The sequence below is a fragment of the Alosa alosa genome, chromosome 2 (genome assembly GCF_017589495.1).
Source record: "Alosa alosa isolate M-15738 ecotype Scorff River chromosome 2, AALO_Geno_1.1, whole genome shotgun sequence".
Classification (NCBI taxonomy): Eukaryota; Metazoa; Chordata; class Actinopteri; order Clupeiformes; family Clupeidae; genus Alosa; species Alosa alosa.
In genome coordinates, this window is record NC_063190.1 from 12,275,770 (window position 1) to 12,295,837 (window position 20,068).

At 41.1% G+C, this 20,068-nt stretch overlaps 1 protein-coding gene across 6 annotated transcripts in view; it reads right to left on the reverse strand.

Moving 5' to 3' along the window:
• The window catches only part of ntm (neurotrimin), a 223,231-nt gene that overhangs the window by 69,981 nt on the left and 133,182 nt on the right, over positions 1-20,068 (reverse strand). For 3 of the 6 annotated variants that reach the window (XM_048237412.1, XM_048237410.1, XM_048237409.1), the window contains exon 1: positions 16,491-16,952. In XM_048237412.1, the coding sequence (XP_048093369.1) occupies positions 16,491-16,795 (305 nt within the window). In that variant the 5' untranslated portion in view covers positions 16,796-16,952. Of the gene's footprint in view, positions 1-16,490; positions 16,954-20,068 lie in introns of those variants that run through there. The other 3 variants (XM_048237411.1, XM_048237408.1, XM_048237413.1) reach the window with 2 other exon arrangements.

Sequence of the window (20,068 nt, forward strand, 5' to 3'; positions counted from 1 at the left end):
GAGAACACCTGCCAATGCAGTGACGTGTATGAAGTTGTAAGTGTATTGAATGTCTCGTTGCTTCATGTTCAATTATATTTTTATGTAATGTATGAGTTTGATGTAGGGTGTATTCATGATTTTGTGTATTTCTCTATTTGTAGTACCACCGCTACCGTTTTATGCCACTGAGATTTACACTGTACCATGTTGAGTTAGTTTTGTAGGCTGCTACTTTTAGCTCCGCCATCTTAAATGGATTTTGTAAGGCTAGTTGTTATTATGACCGCCGCGAAGCGGCGGTTATATAGGTTTAGTCAGATTTCTTTTTTTTTTTTTTCTTTTTCGCATGCCCAAATTTCCGTCAATGATTCCCGGGACACTGAAAGACCGGGGTACACGAAACTTGGTGGGCATGTAACCCCACAGGGATAGCATGGAACCATCATTTTTGTTTTGATCTGTAGCCCCCCCGCTGGACTGGACCCCCCAAAAGGAGGGTAGGGCAGACACAGTTTTCTGTGAATATCTCGAAAACCGTAGGGTTTAGGAGGACCATTTTTTTTTTGTATGTTGATCTCAAGGGGCCATGTCAACCCATTCCATAACCACTCATTTCATGTATAAGCCACCTAGTTAAACACAAAAGTAAAAATGAGGTGTTGTAATTGAAGGTATCTGTGACCTAACATAGTCAAAACTGCACGAAATTGGAAGTGTAGGATCATTATGACACCCTCTGTATGCATGCCAAGTTTTGTGGAATTCCGTTCATGTGGGGCCACACAATAAATTAATTTATGTTACTATACACCAACTGGCCTGTAGGTGGCCGGAGACAGTTTTCTGTGAATATCTCGAGAACCGTAGGGCCTAGGAGGTCCACCTTTTTTATGTATGTTGGTCTTAAGGGGGCATGTCAACCCATCCCATTACCACTTATTTCATGTATAGCGCCACCTAGTTAAAAATTAAAAAGCAAACAATTAGGTGTTTTCAATTAGGTGTTTTCATCACAAGATCTCTGGCTGACAAGGTCAAAACTGCACGAAATTAAAAGTGTAGGATCATTATGACACCCTCCGAATGCATGCCAAGTTTTGTGTACTTTCGTTCATGGGGGCCTTACAATAAAATAATTTATGTGTACATTTAGTGGCGTACACCAACAAGGATTCGGGACACTGAAAGACCGGGGGTACACAAAACTTGGTGGGCATGTACCCCCACAGGGATAGCATGGAACCGTCATTTTTCGTTTTGATCTGTAGCCCCCCCGCTGGACTGGACCCCACGAAAGGAGGGTAGGGCAGACACAGTTCTCTGTGAATGTCTTGAGAACTGTAGGGCCTAGGATGACAATTTTTTTCCGTATGTTTGCCTCCAGGGGTCATGTTAACCCATTCCATGTGCACACATGTGCATAAACAGATACACACGCACACACATACATTTACAGTAATCATATGTATGACACATACTCACACAGTAGACATATGTACGCATGCATGCACATGCACAAACACACATACGCAGGCAAACACACAAGCACGCACATACACACACACACACACACACACCCACACACATAAACATAAACTTGTACACGCACACATACACACAATTCAAGAATTTTTCCCGTCATCTACTTCCTGAATTTTTGGTCATTGATACCCAGGACACCGAACCACCGGGGTACATGAAATTTGGTGGGTATGTAGCCCCACTAGACTTTTACGGAAAAATGTCATTTCGTAAATGGCGGTGCACACATATACACATGCACACACACAGGCACCCACATACTATCGGTATTAGAACGGCCGATACATAATTACAAATTCAGTAGGATTAAAAGAAAGCCAAAATAAATATTCATCATCATCATCATGGCTGCATTTTCAGTATTGGCGATAAGTAGTCGTTTGTCCACTAGATGGCGATCGTTGCAGTGAGGCGTAATTTTGTTGGAAGTTAAAAGTGGGTTGGAAAAACAATGGACGCTTCCTACAAGGACTGTAATTTACCGCAGCGAACATCTAATAAGGATAGGACGATGTTCACATGAAGGGTAATTCCCATTTCTTCTTGAAGCCGAAATAAATCTGAAGATGTTTATCGGACATGCTTCAGGTACGTTAATCTTGTAATATCAATAAGGACCTAGGTAATGTTACCGTTAGGTTGGTTGAGTGATGGAGGCCCATTTGATTGATTGCATTTGTAGAAAACTATATATACCAAGCAAATTGATAGCAGCACTGTTTCTATCTTTCCCCTGTCATTTATTGCACGTGCTACAAAATCATTCTGTGCAATGGAAGATTTACGTTAGAAGAACGTTACACCAGTCTGATACAGTTTTGCTATACATGCGTGAGACTGAGACGCCTATTTATTTTGTTTTAAGTGCGTGCAGGGTGTGAGAGGGGAATCGATGTGCTTTGATTCCAGCTTGGTAGTTGTAGTCTGTGAAATTAAAAAGCATGTGTGTGTGAAGTATCCAAACAATGACACCTTCATTTCATTATGGCTGCTTTAGCAACACACCTTAAGCTACTGTGTAGTGGGTCCCATTTAGAAGTGGCTACTTCATTCGCGCTTTCCTTGACTCATGGAGCTGCGTGTATTACAACTTTTCGCCACGATATGGCAGTTTATGTCCGCTTGATACTGTAAGGCGTAAGCCATTGGTTTCCAAAGGAGATTTTATTTGTGTCGCCAGCATAGCCTATTGACAATTTATGTTGTAAATAGGCCTACCTTATAATCCTACCTGTAGCTTAGGGAAGCTAACAGCTTTCTATTAGGATCTAGTTTGTTAGTTACCGTTTTGTCATAACTCCCTGATGCATTTTTGCATTTAGAATAGCCAGAGCATGTATATATCTCAATCGGAAAATTAAACAATATCGGGTGCCTATGGACTAGGCTGGGTGAACCCAGCCTGATCTGCCCGCTATTTATTTTTTGATTTCTTAAAAGATTGAGCTTGGTCTGATGAAAGCCAGACTAGCCATGGACCTCAGTTACACAATGCAAGGGAACATGAATCAGCCTATATTTGCACACGAACAATAGCGGACAAAAAGCTCTTCAACTTTGGCCCGTTAAAATGTGTATGAACAGTCTAGCGACGCATTTCATCAAGGCCCATTTGGACATGTCAGTTATTTGCACCACTGGTTAGAGGTAAAACAGCATTTCGTTTCAGACTACTGTTACTTAATTTGTGCATTAAAATTAACGTTTCAGACTACTGTTACTTAATTTGTGCATTGACAATAAAGTATTACGTGAACTAAAGATGACTAAAATCTTATGTAGAAGAAGAAACATTCACAAAAAATCCATCCATCCAAAAATGACCTTTGTTTTTGATAGCTGTTGAAAACGGCATGGAACTGACAGAGATGTTTTTGTTTATAAATACATAAAAAATAAATAAATAAATAACATTATGCTGATACCTTTTGCTTTTCCCAAATACAATGTAGCCTACAGGTGTAAGTGACCTTTCATCAATCCAGTTGCAATGGATGAACTGTGATGAACTGCCCTACTTGTGATTGTCTAGAGATTTTAAAGGTTTTATAACAATGCTACATCTTCTTTGGCTATTCTACAATCTATTCACCTTTTCAGCACCAGTAGGCTACTTTCTGTGCAGCCGCACACACACACTCAGGCATGCCAAACAAGCATACACAAAAGTTTCAAGAGTGGGGGATGGAGTAAAATATGGAGACAAATTGAAGTGTGATTTATTTTCGCGGAACGGATGTACAGGACTGAGCGGCGGTCATATTTTGTACCGCTATGCGGTACATCTAGTTAATGAAACACTAGTTGCTGGAGATTGAACATTGGTTCTATTTTCTATACACTTGTAGAAGACAGAAGTGAAAACATTTTCTTTTGGTTGGGCTTTTGTATTGGACCACATTGAGAGCTACAGAGCTTAATTTTGTTTTGTACTTATATATCCTTTCTAAAGATCCTTTTTCCATATATCCTATAAAGAACCCTAAATATATCTTTGTTGGTTTTGGTGTCCGTTATTCCCCGCCAACATTAATATATTTTTTTACACTGTAGGAATCACATACTACAACATATATTCATACCAACACGATCAAATTCATGACTACAGAGTTTTATTTTAGCATGGGTTTCCCCGTAAAAGAGACCTGTAACTTCACAGCATGCGGGACTCTATTGGACAATCATACAATTTTGCTGCTCAATATCAATGGGAAACATACCAGAACAACAATATTCAACAATACTGTCAACTGCCAAGCACCATTGATCAAAACGTTGCTCTGTATATCACCAGTTTAAGAGAAAAGGGCACATATAGTTCAACCATCTTCTTCCTCAACACCATTGTGCCTCAGGTTCAGGTTTGGAGTAGAGGGGTGTGTAATGTAATTTTGTTCATCCCCCTTAACATATACAGTATCAGTATGCCATACTTCATACTGCCATACTCAGGTTCAGGTTTGGATCTGAATCTAACTGTGTGGGGCTTGTTTATGTAACCCCCAGTGGCTGAGATCCCCAAAGTTATGATCATGAGAAAAGGATTATAATAAAGTAACTGGGAGGCCCACCATGCAAGTAGTAATTAGATTACTGTCATGGTAGCAGTGCTGAGTCCATTGATCTACTGTTACTCACTTGGTAATAAATATACCACAGAATATACACACAAAGACAAAGAAAGGGTGAGGTAGACAAAGAGATGGTGATACAGAAAAAACTTGGGACTGTGTGTGTGTGTGTGTGAGAGAGAGAGAGAGAGAGAGAGAGCAATTAGTAGTGATTTAGACTTGTGTCATTGGCATGCCTCTTTGGTATGTGGGTCAAACAATAATGAACAATAATCTCCAAAACAAGTGCAACACATACTATATTGCAGACATGATGAATAGTATGTGACCTCAAGGGCAAGCAGAAGATTAAAATCATGACTTAAGTATATATACTCTTGATCCTGTGAGGGAAATTTGGTCTCATTTATCCCAATCCGTGAATTAGTGAAACACACACAGCACACAGTGTACACCCAGTGAGGTGAAGCACACACTAATCCCGGCGCAGTGAGCTGCCTGCAACAACATCGGCGCTCAGGGAGCAGTGAGGCGTTAAGTGCCTTGCTCAAGGGCACTTCAGCCGTGCCTACTGGTTGGGGTTCGAACCGGCAACCCTCCGGTTACAGGTCCCAAGTGCTAACCAGTAGGCCACGGCTGCTGGAGGTATAGTTTCCATTTCCACTAACATGGCTGGTGTTTCTATGTTTTAAATCAGTTTTAATATCCCTTTACATATTACATATTGCAAATAGGGGAGACTGGTAACTAGTGTATTTAAGTAATACACAGGGTTCCCCACTCTAAGTCAAATGTAAAATTCCATGACTTTCCCCTGAATTTCCATGACTTACTATATAATGAATAGTACAATATACTGTACCGACCAATGATTTCAGAGCACCTGCGTAGCGTTCAAGAATCTTTTACTTTTTTAGAGCAGGAGATGAATAAATAGGTAGGCTATTAAATAAACACAGTTGGGCTACACAAGCAAGCAGTAAAGCTAATACCAGATATACACCAATTCTGTGTGGAAATATATTTGTATTAATGTATTTTGGCAAGTTTAAACTGCTACAACAAAATTCCCTGATATTCCATGACTATGCCCCAACAGTTATAAAATTCCCTGACTGATAAAATCCCCTGAATAGACTTTCTAAAATTCCATGATATTCCAGAAATTCCATGACCCGTGGGAACCCTGAATACATGACTATTGCCGTAAATGTTACTTTAGTAAGGCAAATGTGCGTGAATTTGGGAGATGAAAGATAAAAGGTTCAAATGAGCAAAGGCAAAATACAAAGTGTTAAAACTGTATCGGTCTCCCCTATTTTGAAATGTCTTCATCTTAACTATCGGTAATTAATTCTGTGAATTCAAACACAAAGCAATTTAATATGACCGTTATCGGTCTAATCGTTCTGTGTGAAACTGGGCGTAACAAGACATGCTTTGTCCGCTCCAACTCCTGACAGCTGACCACAGATTTAAGGCGTGAAGTTCAGACGTGTGTTTCAGTTCTGAATAAGCCATAAGGAGGTCTCATAAATATTGAAATGCAACTCAGACAGTAAGACATGAACTCCTCACAGCAGGAGTCACAGTTTGGCCTGTCAAAAACGAGACTATGCTGATCTCTCCCCAGAGAATTCCACAGGTGACTGCTTCCGGGAGAGTCAAATGTGAGCATCCACTCACCACCTGGAGAAGGACTGCCAAAGTTGTGGGGATTGTCAGCAGAAAATAGTTTGTTTCTTGTTCCAGTTTTGTTGTTGTTCTTGATTGTGAGTTTTAATGAGATTTCCTCGGCAATGTTTTCATTGAACCCTTCATTTGGATCTTTCCAATTACAACAGTGTTTAGTAAATTACAAAATAAGCAAACACGTAAATTAATTGGGGAACAACCAGTTGTTTAATACTTCATTTGCACATGCAAACTAGAAAAGATGCACCATTAACTAAACATTTGGCATCTCACCATGGTAGATTCAGATTTTTCAACTCTGTTGGTGAGAGAGTATTGACATCATTAACTCCAGTGTTTCTAGTAATACCAGTGAATGCTAAGACACTTTGTCTTTGGTTATAGGTTGTGTTATTGTTAATGTGTTATTGTATCCAATGTGTAATGGAGTACTTTCAGCTAATTTTCCGTACTGAGTAGCTGTTTCAGAATTGAAAGAGCAGATTCAATCTACCAAACCTCGAACGTAAACTAAATGTAAGTATTGCCTAGATGGTTATTTTAAGAATAGCACAGCGCAAGCGATACTGTAAACAAGATTTACATATGAAAGTATCCTCAGCCATCTTCTGTCTCTGAGGCTTGATTCACTGTCAATACCTGGGAGTGTATAGCAGCATCTCTAGAAAGGACAATCAAACACAGTCAACATCACTACAGTGCAGATTCTTCCAACTTCCATCAAATGCATTGCAATGTTGAGCTAGAGGAAAAAAACCACATAGGTTTACTGTGTTTGCACGTCAGATGCATGTTGTTTCCATACTTTTCTGAAATTCTTTATGAAAACCTCAGAAGAATCCACTAGACACTAAATATTTGAAATACTGCAACCTCCTTCAATGGTCTTTATTTTCAGCAGAAAAAAAAGAGATAAAAAGAGGAGAGTAAAGAGAAAGAAAAGAAAGCAAAAAGGGTACAAAAAAAAACAGAAAATAAATGAAATGGAAAAAAGTATGTGGCATGGGATCTGTCGCATCCTTATTCACTGTCTTCATTGATCAGGAAGCAAAAGCGGTGGGAGCTGTATGGGTCTACAGTAAAGGTGTCACGCTCCAAGAACAGACTGATTAAAAGAATCTGGCTGAATCACTTTAAGTCCCTCTCCCACAGTCCCTGTCCTTTGAGGACTTACTATGATGTGGAAATTCCAGATTGATTCAAACTTGTTGAGGCTATTATTTCCCACTTCCCAGTGACCTTAAAATACAGACTGCGTCATTCCTTTGGAAAGCAGCCGGGTTCAAGAACTGGTGAAAGTAGTGTTGTTTTACGACCTGGATGATTTTTTAATAAGAACCCAGAAGCACTGCGCTATGCGCTTAAGGTAGGTAAAAAGGCAAGTGTTTTAGGAAAAAAAAATATGATAAGCTGAAAAGAAGCTCTCTCTCTCGAGATGTGCAAGTGTAATACATGCTCTTTTCGCACACTTTCATCCTGCAACTTTAAACAGCCACAGGAGCTCACAGCAACACTATACCGTGAGTGTATTATTATGCGACTATATGCTCCAGGCACAAACTCTGCCTCTGAGCTCACTGGGGCCACAGCCTCTCTCCACTCAATCGGCTAACAGAATGCTGCTAATTTTACACAGAAAAATATATGATATCACTCCCCATGCTCCTAGTCTCAGAAGGAGAAACGTTGCACTGTGGGTGAAGACCCGGTAGGTACAACCGCCTACCATAGCAAAAGGTGAGGGAACATGACCAACCCTCGTGCTATCCTCAAATCAACTTCATTCCCTTATCCTCCTTGGGCTCCCAGAGACTCCAGCTGTACTGTGCTGAATCTGATAATATGCTCTATGAGCATTTTAAAACATTCAAAACAACAAAATTCACTTAGTGTGAAAGGACTATATATAGTTTATCTGAACAAAATTAGTGCATAGGGTGTAAACATGTCAATCTGCTGAATTTATATATTTTTTCTTTTGGTAGAACTTTAGACTTCAGGAATAAAGAATGTGAGTTTTTGTTGTAGAGGGTATCTGAAATATGTGGACATCTTTCCAACAGTCCTCATGGAATCAAAGGTGACTGAAATGTACACACTTCTATCCAAAGTGATGCAGACTCGCAGCAGCGGATATCCAACGTCGGCTGACCGATTGGGACTGGACAATGCTACCACAGCTCCAGTCAAAAAGCATGACGACTGCAAAACACCATTTATTTTCTGAGGCTTTGAAACATGCCTGTCTGTGAGACCCCGAAGATAACTACAGGAGGATTAATACTACAAAGGTCAGGCTCCAAACACCTAGCCTCATCAGCAGAAAAGATGTGCTGTGGGTATGGACTGAGCAGATCCAACCAGCCATTAGAATATGTCAAGGTCAAGGTCAACAATCTATCCCAACTATCCCAGAGGGTGCATGCACAAGATGCATAGATACAGACATGAAAAACAAATATGTAAGGGATAATGTATAGAACGCCGGTCATTATTATGTCCCGAAAATAAGTCCCGACAGGGCGAACAGGACCCCGACGCGCCGCTTATTACACGGTTACTTGCCAAAATGAAATAATAAACTCCCCACGATGTGACTTAGCCTACATAGCCTAGCCTATTTGTTACCGTTCATCGTGGCATTTGCTGAGAAACAAATAGTTCGCAACAACACACGCTTAACTTGAATCAAACATTCTTTAGAACACAGCTGATCAACCGTCTGCTTTCACTTTTGAATGAAGTTCCAGTCCTTGCGTAGTGATATGAAAGACCTGAATTTGAAGCACAAACTCCGTTGCCATTGACATCGGTCATTATTTTTTTCAGAGGTCCTTTCCCAAGAAACAATGACCGCTAGAACTTTGGGAAATCCCATTCAAGTCAATGGAGCGTTCTACTTGCCTTGTGAAGAGCCGTGTAATAATTACAGTAGATACAATATACAATCTCCTCTCCCCTCTCCAGATACAGGGAACTCATTAACGTCCACTCACTATCCCCAATGCACACACACACACACCTACAGACACACACACACACCATCCACACACACACTTAATAAACAATAAACACATCGATTTCAAAATGAGCTTTACATACTACAGTATGCTCCCCAGACTACTAGTCAATGAGACTAAAAGTTACACCATATCTGAGGTGAGACCCTGCTGGGGTCCAAACCCAGGGATTGCTTCTAAAATCACACAGAAAAATGCATGAAATAGTTCACCTAACTCCTGGTCCCAGAGGCAGAAAAAATGCCCTTTAGATACTACTAGCATCATGCTGCAAATGTATAATTTAGCACCCAAACCCTCTCGTAGTCGACTGCCAGTCTCAGCTGTAGAAGCATGTGGGTGTCAACAGTAGACAGTTTGTTAATCAGTGTGGTCTCTTTGCCACCACGTTATTGCAGAGAAGAAAGAATAGAGCACGGATTGGTACATGGTATCAACATAAACAACAACACTATACAGAATTTATATGACATGTTAACAGGTAAATAGGTAAGACGTTTAGCAGAAGCGATGATGCCAAACAGCAACATTCTCTGGAGACAGACTCATTCTGAAGTTCAGAGTCAAAGTATGTGCCTCATTTTAATATATATTTCACGTCTTCTTGGGGAACCAGGGGATTATGTGTGTGTGTGTGTGTGTGTGTTTTCATGCTTTCAGGTACAATAGCTGAAGGAGGAGGTGCTGCTGCAGAGAGAAACTCCTGCTTAGCTCTGTGTGACACTGCGACTGCTTTGAACATTTCCGAGACCATAATCTCCAGACTCTCTCTGTACCACAGGAGAATAACCTCATTGCCTCTGTTGGTGGCAATCTAAATACCATTTGTGAAGAGTTACCTGTTAAATACCATCTCATCCCTGCTTATCTTTTGACAGATCACCGCCATCACAATCCAGTGACGGTTGCAATTGTGTATCCTCCCCAGAGAAGCAAATGTAAGGAGTTTGAACTCTTTTAGCAAATTGCCTTGCATTGAGACATAACTCATGCAGTGACTCGAGCTAAATATAGCCACCTCAAGAGTATTCTCATTCAACTCAGAAGAGAAACAAATGATAATGTTCTCAAGTTATGCACAATGTGCACTTTTAAGAGTCCCTTTAAGTAGTGCATAGGGTAGGAAGTTCAAAATCAATGAAGAGCCATTCTGGACGAAAACAAATATACCACAAGCTGACAAATGTGCGCAATGAATTTAGGTTATCATAATGTCTTATTCTTGTGTTTGTGTTGTCAATGTGGTATTGTATGTGTATGTGTGCATGTATGTGTGTGTGTGTGTGTGTGTGTGTGTGTGTGTGTGTGTGTGTGTGTGTGTGTGTGTGTGTGTGTGTGTGTGTGTGTTTGCGAGCAAGAGAAAGAAAGAGAAGGAGAAAGACATTGTGTGTGTGAGAGAGAGGGAGAGAGAGAGAACTCAGTTTTAACCTTGCTCTGACGAGTAGTGGGAGGAGGAGGAGCTGAGACCCTTAAGCACATTATCCCAAGCAACCTGTCTCTCATGCCTAATTCCTGGGCACTAATCCAAAACACATCTAAGTAGGCTGCGCCGAAGCACCCCATAAACTACACACCTGTGTCCAGCCAGCACTCCTTCACAAGCACCGCACCAGTCCAGCAACATGGCAAACCCAATTTCCCTCTCTGTGCTAAAGTACTTGGCTCCATCAAACATTTAATGTAATATCATAGCTCTTGTATGGCTATACGGAGGAAAGACTGTGTGTTAGAAAGGGAGAACTCAGCCAGGAACATGGTAAAAACCTGTTACGCTAGCAGGCCCTGAAGGGACTACTCTCACTGTGGCTAATGTGGTCTCTATCCTCCCCCGTGCCTTGTCAAATACTGTCTGAAGTGAAAGTATTGCAAAAAAAGAAAAATGTGGAACTGAGGATAGTGCTGTTTAAAAACTGCAGTGAGCTTCATACAACATACAGTATATGTTTCTATGTTCCGATATTTTGACATTAGTTGATCCAAGACTAAATGTTTGTCTTGGTTTTGCTATCAGTGACCAAATAGAGATGAGCTTGTATTATGTTTTACAAACCACAATGGGCACTTGTACACTTTTACACTCGTGTGTCTTCTTGAATTCTGGCATGGTTAAATCAATTGTAAAATAGCACATGTTCATGTCTTTTTAACGGCAATCAAGACTTACATGGATTCACTGAATAGCATAACACATGTTTGCCTAAAAAGCAGCTCCAAATCAATGCAATTTCAATAAATTTTAAAAAAGGATTGGCAAAAAAAGGGAAATCATAAAGAAATTGCTCGTGCAAAACACAGTTTAGTGCATCCCCCTTGCTGTAATCCACGGGAGATATGAGATTATATTCATACACAAAGAGGTGCGGATGAATGTAGGCCAAGCTGCTTCCTAGGCATATGCCGGAAACGGAGTAATCAAAGCTATTGCCAGCGAAACTGCGTTTCATTGCTTTTTGTCAAGACCGGCAATTTTCTGTTTATATCATTTGGCATGGTATGTTTTGTTTTGTCAGAACAAGTGGCCATTCTCTGCTCTCAATAGGAAATGATGAGCTTCAAAAACATGTAATTTGCTTCGCCTCACAATAATGCCGTCAGCAAAACTGGAATGCCTCACTTAAGCTTGGCCAAGTGGATCCCATGCTTTAAATACAAAGATGGAGTGAGGGGAACCTTGCACAAACGCGATAATGTAACCATTCTCGTACCCCCCCCTCCATTTTCTTTGGTGCTTCCGCAGTCTTCAAAATACCATGCCAGGCTTAATCTCCAAACACTCCACATACACTCTCAGCGCTGATGAACAACATGGGTATATTTGAATAAGAGTCATCTCATGCACCTCAAAAAAACCAATGTGTGAAAACCAATGACCAGCTCACCATGAAGGGAGCCTGGTGGTGAAGTGGCCATGTGGAACCGCTTGGTTCCTTGCCAGAGCGTGAAAATGAGGTGCCCCAGACATTAGTCTCTCACTCTCACCGTAAAAACTAGCCAAGCAACAGCTGTCTGTCACCAGCAGGGTTAGAAGAGTGTGCCTCTCAGGGAACATATCTGTAATTATCTTCTCTTCTCTTTTCAAAGGAAAACAATCACAATAAATCATGAACACAGCATGGACCAATCGCAAAGGTTTTTACTGAGCTGATTTTAAAGATATATTTATGTATTGCACTAAATTACATATATTGTACTGCATCACTATGGTTACAGATCAGATGTGCACATAATTGAAAAAAAGAAAGTGTTCAGTGTATAACTTCAATCATGCCATTCCCAAAGAGATACACTCTGGTAGAGATCAATGATGTCCCAAAACATTTAGTTCTATCATGAGTGTTGTTAATGATGAAAAAGGATTTTAGCCAGAGTCCTTCCTAGTTTGCAGAGGGCATAGCTCAGTGCTCTCAAGGGTTCAGCTGGCAACCAGAAGGTTGCTGGAGGTTGCTGGTGAACCCGGCTGTAAATTGGTCCCAGTTTGGGCTGGGTGTTAATGGACTGGTGTCCCATTCAGGAGAGGTCTACAACTCTCATCCTTTTAGCACCATAGACGCCAAATATACTCACCACCCCTATTAGCCTCTTTGGCTAGGGAAGGATTAAGACTCCTGCCTAATTAAAATGCTCGCTGCTCATAGATGTTTTGGGCCCTGGCCTGGTCCCAATCCATAGCAGTGCTAGATCAGGATTACATCTGGTCTAAAATCACCTGCTATCTGTGGAAGTGGTTCTCAAGTAATTACAGAATTTTGTAAATGACGGTATCACTTGGGATGGCACTAAGAATGGGGTATTTTTGAGCTAAATCCACTGGTTGACTCCACATAACTTTCAAAATCGCTGGAGTTCGAAAGTCATTTCAAAATGTTACAAGTGCATTTACACCCCTTGGTTAACCATGCCACAGTGCCAGTCACACCTTGCTTTTTAGATTGTGCCGTTAAAAATACAACGTGTGATATGTGGTGATATCAAAGCAACCTGACGCAAGGTGCAAGGAGCAGAAATTACAAAGAGAATCTTTAAAATTTCACATTTCTCAAGAAATCAAATCTCTCTCTCATTTTCTCTCTTCCTGTCAAGGCTTCACCTGGGATGTGCTCCTCTTTTGAAGACATCTCTCTTAACCTCCCTGAGTTTCTGAGCACACAATGACATAAAATAATCATAAAATATCCACATCCTGTTCAAATCCTTTAACGTTTAATCTCACCATCTAATAATCCATTAAACATAATAACAGCCGTAAGAAAACGAGGGTAAACGAGGGACATAACACGACTGAAACAGGAAAATAAGCAGTATGTAACCGAGAAAAACTGTGAGGTGTGAATTGCGCAGCATCTGAGATAAAGTCAGATTTTACCAACCAATGACATCAAAAGCTCTCAGTTTAATATTAATGCATGTGACGCACATGCTGCTGTTACCGCCTTGACTTGAGAAGCAGTCTCCTCCTAAAACAAATCAGCCGAGATACAGGATTACAAAAATAAACACATGCTATTACAGTGCAACGGCTTGTGGGGCAGCAACACACAGCTGTGTGAGAGCGAGAGAGAAGGGGAACAAAGAGGACCCGCTGGTAGCTCTGCTGTCTGGCAGCGGATGTTGTCGCCTCGCCTCGGCCCAGCACCTAAGTGAGAGTGTCAGCAACTCAGACCTCATCCCCGTTTTAATCAGTATGTGGTCCACTCCAGGATTCCTCCCTTTCCCTCCTACCCCAAAGCCCTCCATCCACACCAACCCGGTTTCCCCCAGTGGCCTGTCTGGGTGTGCTGCTGTCTGCTATTTGTTCCATTCCTTTTTTTCCCCCCGAATCATGTTGTTTTTAGTGTCTATGTGTGTCTGTGTCTGGCTGCCCCGCTGCTCAAATGGCCAGTTAAGCAGAAGTCAATGATGAGGATGACACATATGCTGGATGTCAACATATAAACAGGTGGCCAGAATATATTGTAGGCCTACATCAGATCAGTGTTATATTCATGGAGAATAACAACTATAATAAACAAAGATAGCAATTTGTTGTGTTGACATACAACTAATTTGTATTTGTGTAATTGGACAAATTTGGCTGCTTTTTTTTTTTATCCAATTCTGAACGATGTAAATCCAGAATGTCAGGAGAAATTTATCCCAATAGGTAGCTAAAGGACATGTTTTTGGACACTTTTTATTTTGGCTTTCACAGAAAAGCTCTCTCTTATTAATAACACCACCTCCGCTGGCTTTAGGCAGTAAAGAGAGCTCTATTCCCCTCGGTGAAAACATGATGTCCTCACTCACAGCAAAGAGACCAACCTCTGCAATAGACATCCAACTCAGCGTCAGTGAAAACGCACTCAAAAGGCTCATCCTGCCACCGAGGACCACCGAGATGTATTGGAATCTGAATAAAACTGGCACTGCAGCAAAACAAGCACAGCTGAGTCACACACAAACACACACACAAACACACTGCTTTTCTCTACCACAGATGTGATCTACGACGCCTGATACATCTCCTATCCCAGCACATAACTCTGGGCGATTACAGTGTATCCATGATACACTCTCCTTCCCCCTTGTTCAGACTCTGCATAAGGAGCACTGTGTTTGCAATGAGATTTTTATTCTATTTGGACAGTCTGTCATACTAACAAAGTGGCAGTGGCATCAGATTTACCCCCTTTTTTTCTGTGTCTAAAGGGTATGGAAGAGCATATAGAAGCATTGACAGATAACATTTCCAGGCGACTTTAACAAGCAGCTAGGTGCACATCCGGTGCAAAAATCACACAGAGGCAGCTATGACAACTACACCAAGCACCCAGGGAGGAAAAGTTTTGGTGGTATGAAGGAAGTTGACAGTCTGGTGTCAGGGGAATGGCAAGAGACTACGCATTAAGAAAGCATAACTTTCTATGCACTCTGTTGAAAGGGGTGCTGTGTGGCACAGTTGCACTGTTACGACTACAAAGATATTGGATACAAATACACTCGGAAAGAGCTTCCTCTGTTCTGTGGCATGCTGCCTCCTCCTTGTCAGGTACAGTAGAGGAAGAGCAAAAAGCATGTCGCCACATGCTGTGAAGTCAAAACATGGAAAATGGTACAGTGCCTCGCCTCCAGAAGAAGTTCAGCTTGATTTAGTCTGATTACTCTCACACCTTCAAAGACATAATGTGTCATTTTAAATCCTTCTGATTTGACTTGAAAAGAGTAATCCCTTTCATTAGACCTCAGATCTTGACATATGTTACCGGTTGTGTTGACCATTAATTCTGTAAGATAATGTGGATTTTGTGTACCAGACAAGAAGAAAATTCCTCAACTGCCCCCCTCCTCTCTCTCTCTCCATCACCCCCTCTCTAATTTGCATTTGGAGGAAAACAAAGGCCTCTACTGCTCCCCAGCTGACTGGGCTACTGTGTGCACACTCCTTCATTACCATTCTCTCAGAGCTACCACTGACTTCTATATTTAACTTCACAACACAACTACCAGACATTTTCAAATGAACAGTTTTGTTTTACTTCTGTCTTTCAAAAGCATGAGATAGATACAAAAGTACAGCAAGCACTTCTGAACAACTATGTTATGGGATACTGTAAGTAGGCTACTGATATTAAAAAGTCAATGCAGATTTCATGATTGTTGCTAGCCTACTAATAACGTGTATAGGGCTTGAGTGTATGTAATGATAATGAATCAAGCTAATGTTTAATCTTTATGCCTCGAGTCTCAAGTCTCGAGTCAGTTTTCTTAGACAAATAAAAGTTAGAAAAGATAAATAGTTATATGCAGAGGAGAGAGCAGACATGTTATTTGTGTGTACTGAAATGTTTCAAAATGATGAACAGCAGCACAGCTCTAAGCATGAACATAAAATAAATTGTTGTGCAAAGAAATCCCCACGAAGCCTGCAACCTTGAAACCCAAAACACTCATCACTAATGACAGTGTGGTAAGGCCATAGACACAATATCTGCCTGCAGAAACCATGCATTAAAATCAAGGTTAGGTAGGGCTTACTGCCTCAGCACAGTAGTGTCTGTTATTCATCATCAGCCACCATCACCACACATATTCGTTTCACTGAACAAGCACTTTTCCAAAGAAACAAAAGTACGGAGACTGGTTGATTAATCTCAATAGACTTGAAAACGCGAAGCAACATGCAGAAGACAAAAGTAGCACCTACCTGAGAAGCACGGTCTCTCCTTGCCTGACGGTAATATTGTCCATTACTTTATTATCGGACTGGGAATCCCCTTGACTGTAGACGGGCAAACCTGCGGGGAGAAGGAAGAGCAGTCTGAACGACATCACAGTCAAAGATTTGCAAGACGCGGTAAAGTATCCACTGGCACGCATTTCGTTTCGCAATCCTTCCAGGGACGGCACCACGGTAATTCCGTTATTCAGTTTGTAATAGGGACGTTTTAAAAAGTGAAACGGGGCGGCGAAGAGTCCTTTGATGATGAGGTTAATCCGAGTGACGGACATCAAAAACAAATATAAACAAAATCAACCAGACTGAATGACCGGCGCATTCCATGCAGTTGGATCACTGACTGTTGAAAAGCCAGGCATAGGCTATGTCCACAATTCCTCAGCGATAGAGCTGGTGTATGCTCAGTACTCATGCAGGAGTAGGCTAGGTGACGGGACACATCAAGACCACATGACATGTAATATATGTTCAGTCAATACGGCGCAAGCGATTTCAATGACGCACTTTGTACAGTAGAAAAAAAATCGAAACAGCGTACAAACTTTAAGACGACAAAATTAGCGAATAAGGAACACTGCCAAGAGTGTTCCTTATGATTGGCTCTCTAAAACGCAGAGTTATGCTATAACAACCTCAGATATAATCCCGCTGAGGCAGGATGTGAGTTGGACTCTTAAGAGTTGACAGGTAGTCTAATAGGGCAATGCTGATTACAGTAGGTGATTACCCGCAGATCTGCTGTCTTATTAATAGCTAATGTAGGAGACTAGTTCTGAACTTGCAGGAAAAAAAAAGGAATGTGCACTTTGCGCATGATTTGACAGAAAAAGTAGACCCTTCAACGTTGTCATGGCAGCAGGGATAGGTGAAAAGCAATGAAAGTCTTGTTAGTTGAACTATTAGGCTAATTAATGACCAGCACGAAAATATTAGCGAATACGTTTTCGTGCCTATAACACTTACCCTATGCAGTAGCCAAACGAGAACTGTCATGACAGTCTGGGAACGGGGGACTTGGACAGGTGCGCAAATTCCTCACTTGTCTAAGATCATGACAGGGATTCTGTACATCAATGTAGAAGAAAGTACACTATGTTTATATAAATTGGTATCTATGTCTGAATGGACACATGTTGTTGCATTTAATGTCAGTTGATTGTCTGTACCTCTTAGGCTACTCTATCCATGTATCTATCCACCCATGCATATCAAGGCTATTTGTTTTCACTGAATTAAACAGTGCACTGAGCCAACGTAACATCATATGTATGTTTGAGCACAAATAGCAAGGGTTTTTTAGCATATTAATTACAGTAATTATACAAGGGCATAATAGTCAACATCTTTTAATTTTTGTTAAACATTCAAGTCAGAGTTTTGTTTACAAAATAATGCAAGGCACATCCACTCTCAGCTAAGTCCATAATATTTTTAGCCAAGGTTAAGAAGGCAGTTAAGGTGCTGACTTGCTTCTTGCTTAGAGGCAGCATTTGACTCTGGGGTGTCTCCTGAGTGTCTCCCTGCTCCATGAGATGTAGCTTGGGAGGGTTTCAGCTCAGTGGAAAGCTCACTACTCCTCCTGAGGCTACCTTTGCATGGCTCTTCACCATCCATTGGGTGGTGTGGGCGTTCAAATTCAAAGGGGACGAGTAATTGTCTGCTCTAAAAAAAAACTATATGCATGAAGTAGCATGTCCTTGCTAAATTCCCTGATGGAAATGAATGGAAGTTAATCCACAAACACCATTGAGTCCATTAAACTGTGCAGTTTCTGCACTAATGTAATGAAGTAACCATGGTTAAGAGAGTTGTAGGTGTATCTGTAAACAGGGAAATAATTACCTGCATGTGAAATACTTTTTTCATACATCTAATATAAAGTATTTATTTATTTTGACTAAATAATCTTATTTCAGTAGCCTGACGAGCCAGACCCACATTAAAATGAAGGGTCTGGGCACTTACCATTCGCAGAGCTCAGTCCAAGGGGCGGGATAATCAGTTGTCTTTCAAATTCCCTCTGCACGCAATAGGACAGCGGCAGTGCTATGAGTCCCATGTGTTTCCCACCAGCGGAGCTAGTTGGCTAGTTCAAACTTTTGCCAACTTAATAAAAGCTTAACTCATGTCACAATGTTCGCCAACAGCAACATCCATCTTATTATGACCGCCGCTAGCAAAGCTAGCGAAGCGGTCATATAGGGATTGTCAAAGTTTTTTTTTTTTTTTTCGTCATCTACTTCCTGATTTTTGGTCAATCGATACCCGGGACACCGAACCACCGGGACACATGAAATTTGGTGGGTATGTAGCCCCACTAGACTTTTACGGAAAATTTCGTTTCGTCCCCGGGGTCCACTCCCCACCCGTGCTGGGCCCCCCGAACCGCAAAAAAAGCAGTTTTTCCTAAATAACTACCTGAACCGTGGCACCGAGGATGAAGAATCTTTTATGGTATGCTGGTCTCAAGGGCCCACATCAATCTGGCCCATAATCACTCATTTGTGATTTGCACCCCCCCGGTAAAAAATGAAAATGCAATATTATTCTGCTTTAAATCGCCCCTATCTTCAGTTAAGATGTTCAGAACTGCACCAAATTTTATTTGTATGATTGACCTGGCATTCTCTGGGGGTATGCCAAGTTTCGTAGAATTTCATCCATGGGGGGGTCTTAAAAAAAATAGATTATGTGTACATTTAGTGACTGTACACTCATTGGCCTGTAGATGGCGGTGCACACATATACACATGCACACACACACAGGCACCCACATACTATCGGTATTAGAACGGCCGATACATAATTACAAATTCAGTAGGATTAAAAGAAAGTCAAAGTATATATTCATCGTCATCATCATGGCTGCATTTCCAGTATTGGCGATAAGTAGTCGTTTGTCCACTAGATGGCGCATCGTTGCAGTGAGACGTAATTTTGTTGGAAGTTAAACGTGGGTTGGAATAACAATGGACGCATCCTACAAGGACTATAGTTTACCGCAGAGAACGTCTAATAAGGATAGGATGATGTTCACATGAAATGTAATTCCCATTTCTTCTTGAAGCCGAAATAAATCTGAGGATGTTTATCGGACATGCTTGTTTTTACTGCAGGTACGTTAATCTTATAATATCAATAAGGACCTAGGTAATGTTACGTTGGTTGAGTGATGGAGGCCAATTTGATACAGTTTTGCGGTTATGCAGGGTGTGAGAGGGGAATCGACTGTGTTTTGATTCCAGCTTGGTAGTTGTAGTCTGTGAAATTAAAAGTCACGTGTGTGTGAAGTATCCAAACCATGACACCTTCATTTCATTATGCCTGCTTTAGCAACACACCTTAAGCTATTGTGTAGTGGGTCCAATTTAGAAGTGGCTACTTCATTCGCTTTCCTTGACTCATGGAGCTGCGTGAATTTTATTACAACTTTTCGCCCACGATATGGCAGTTTAAGTCCGCTTGATACTGTAAGGCGTGAAGCCATTGGTTTCCAAAGGAGATTTTATTTGTGTCGCCAGCATAGCCTATTGACAATTTATGTT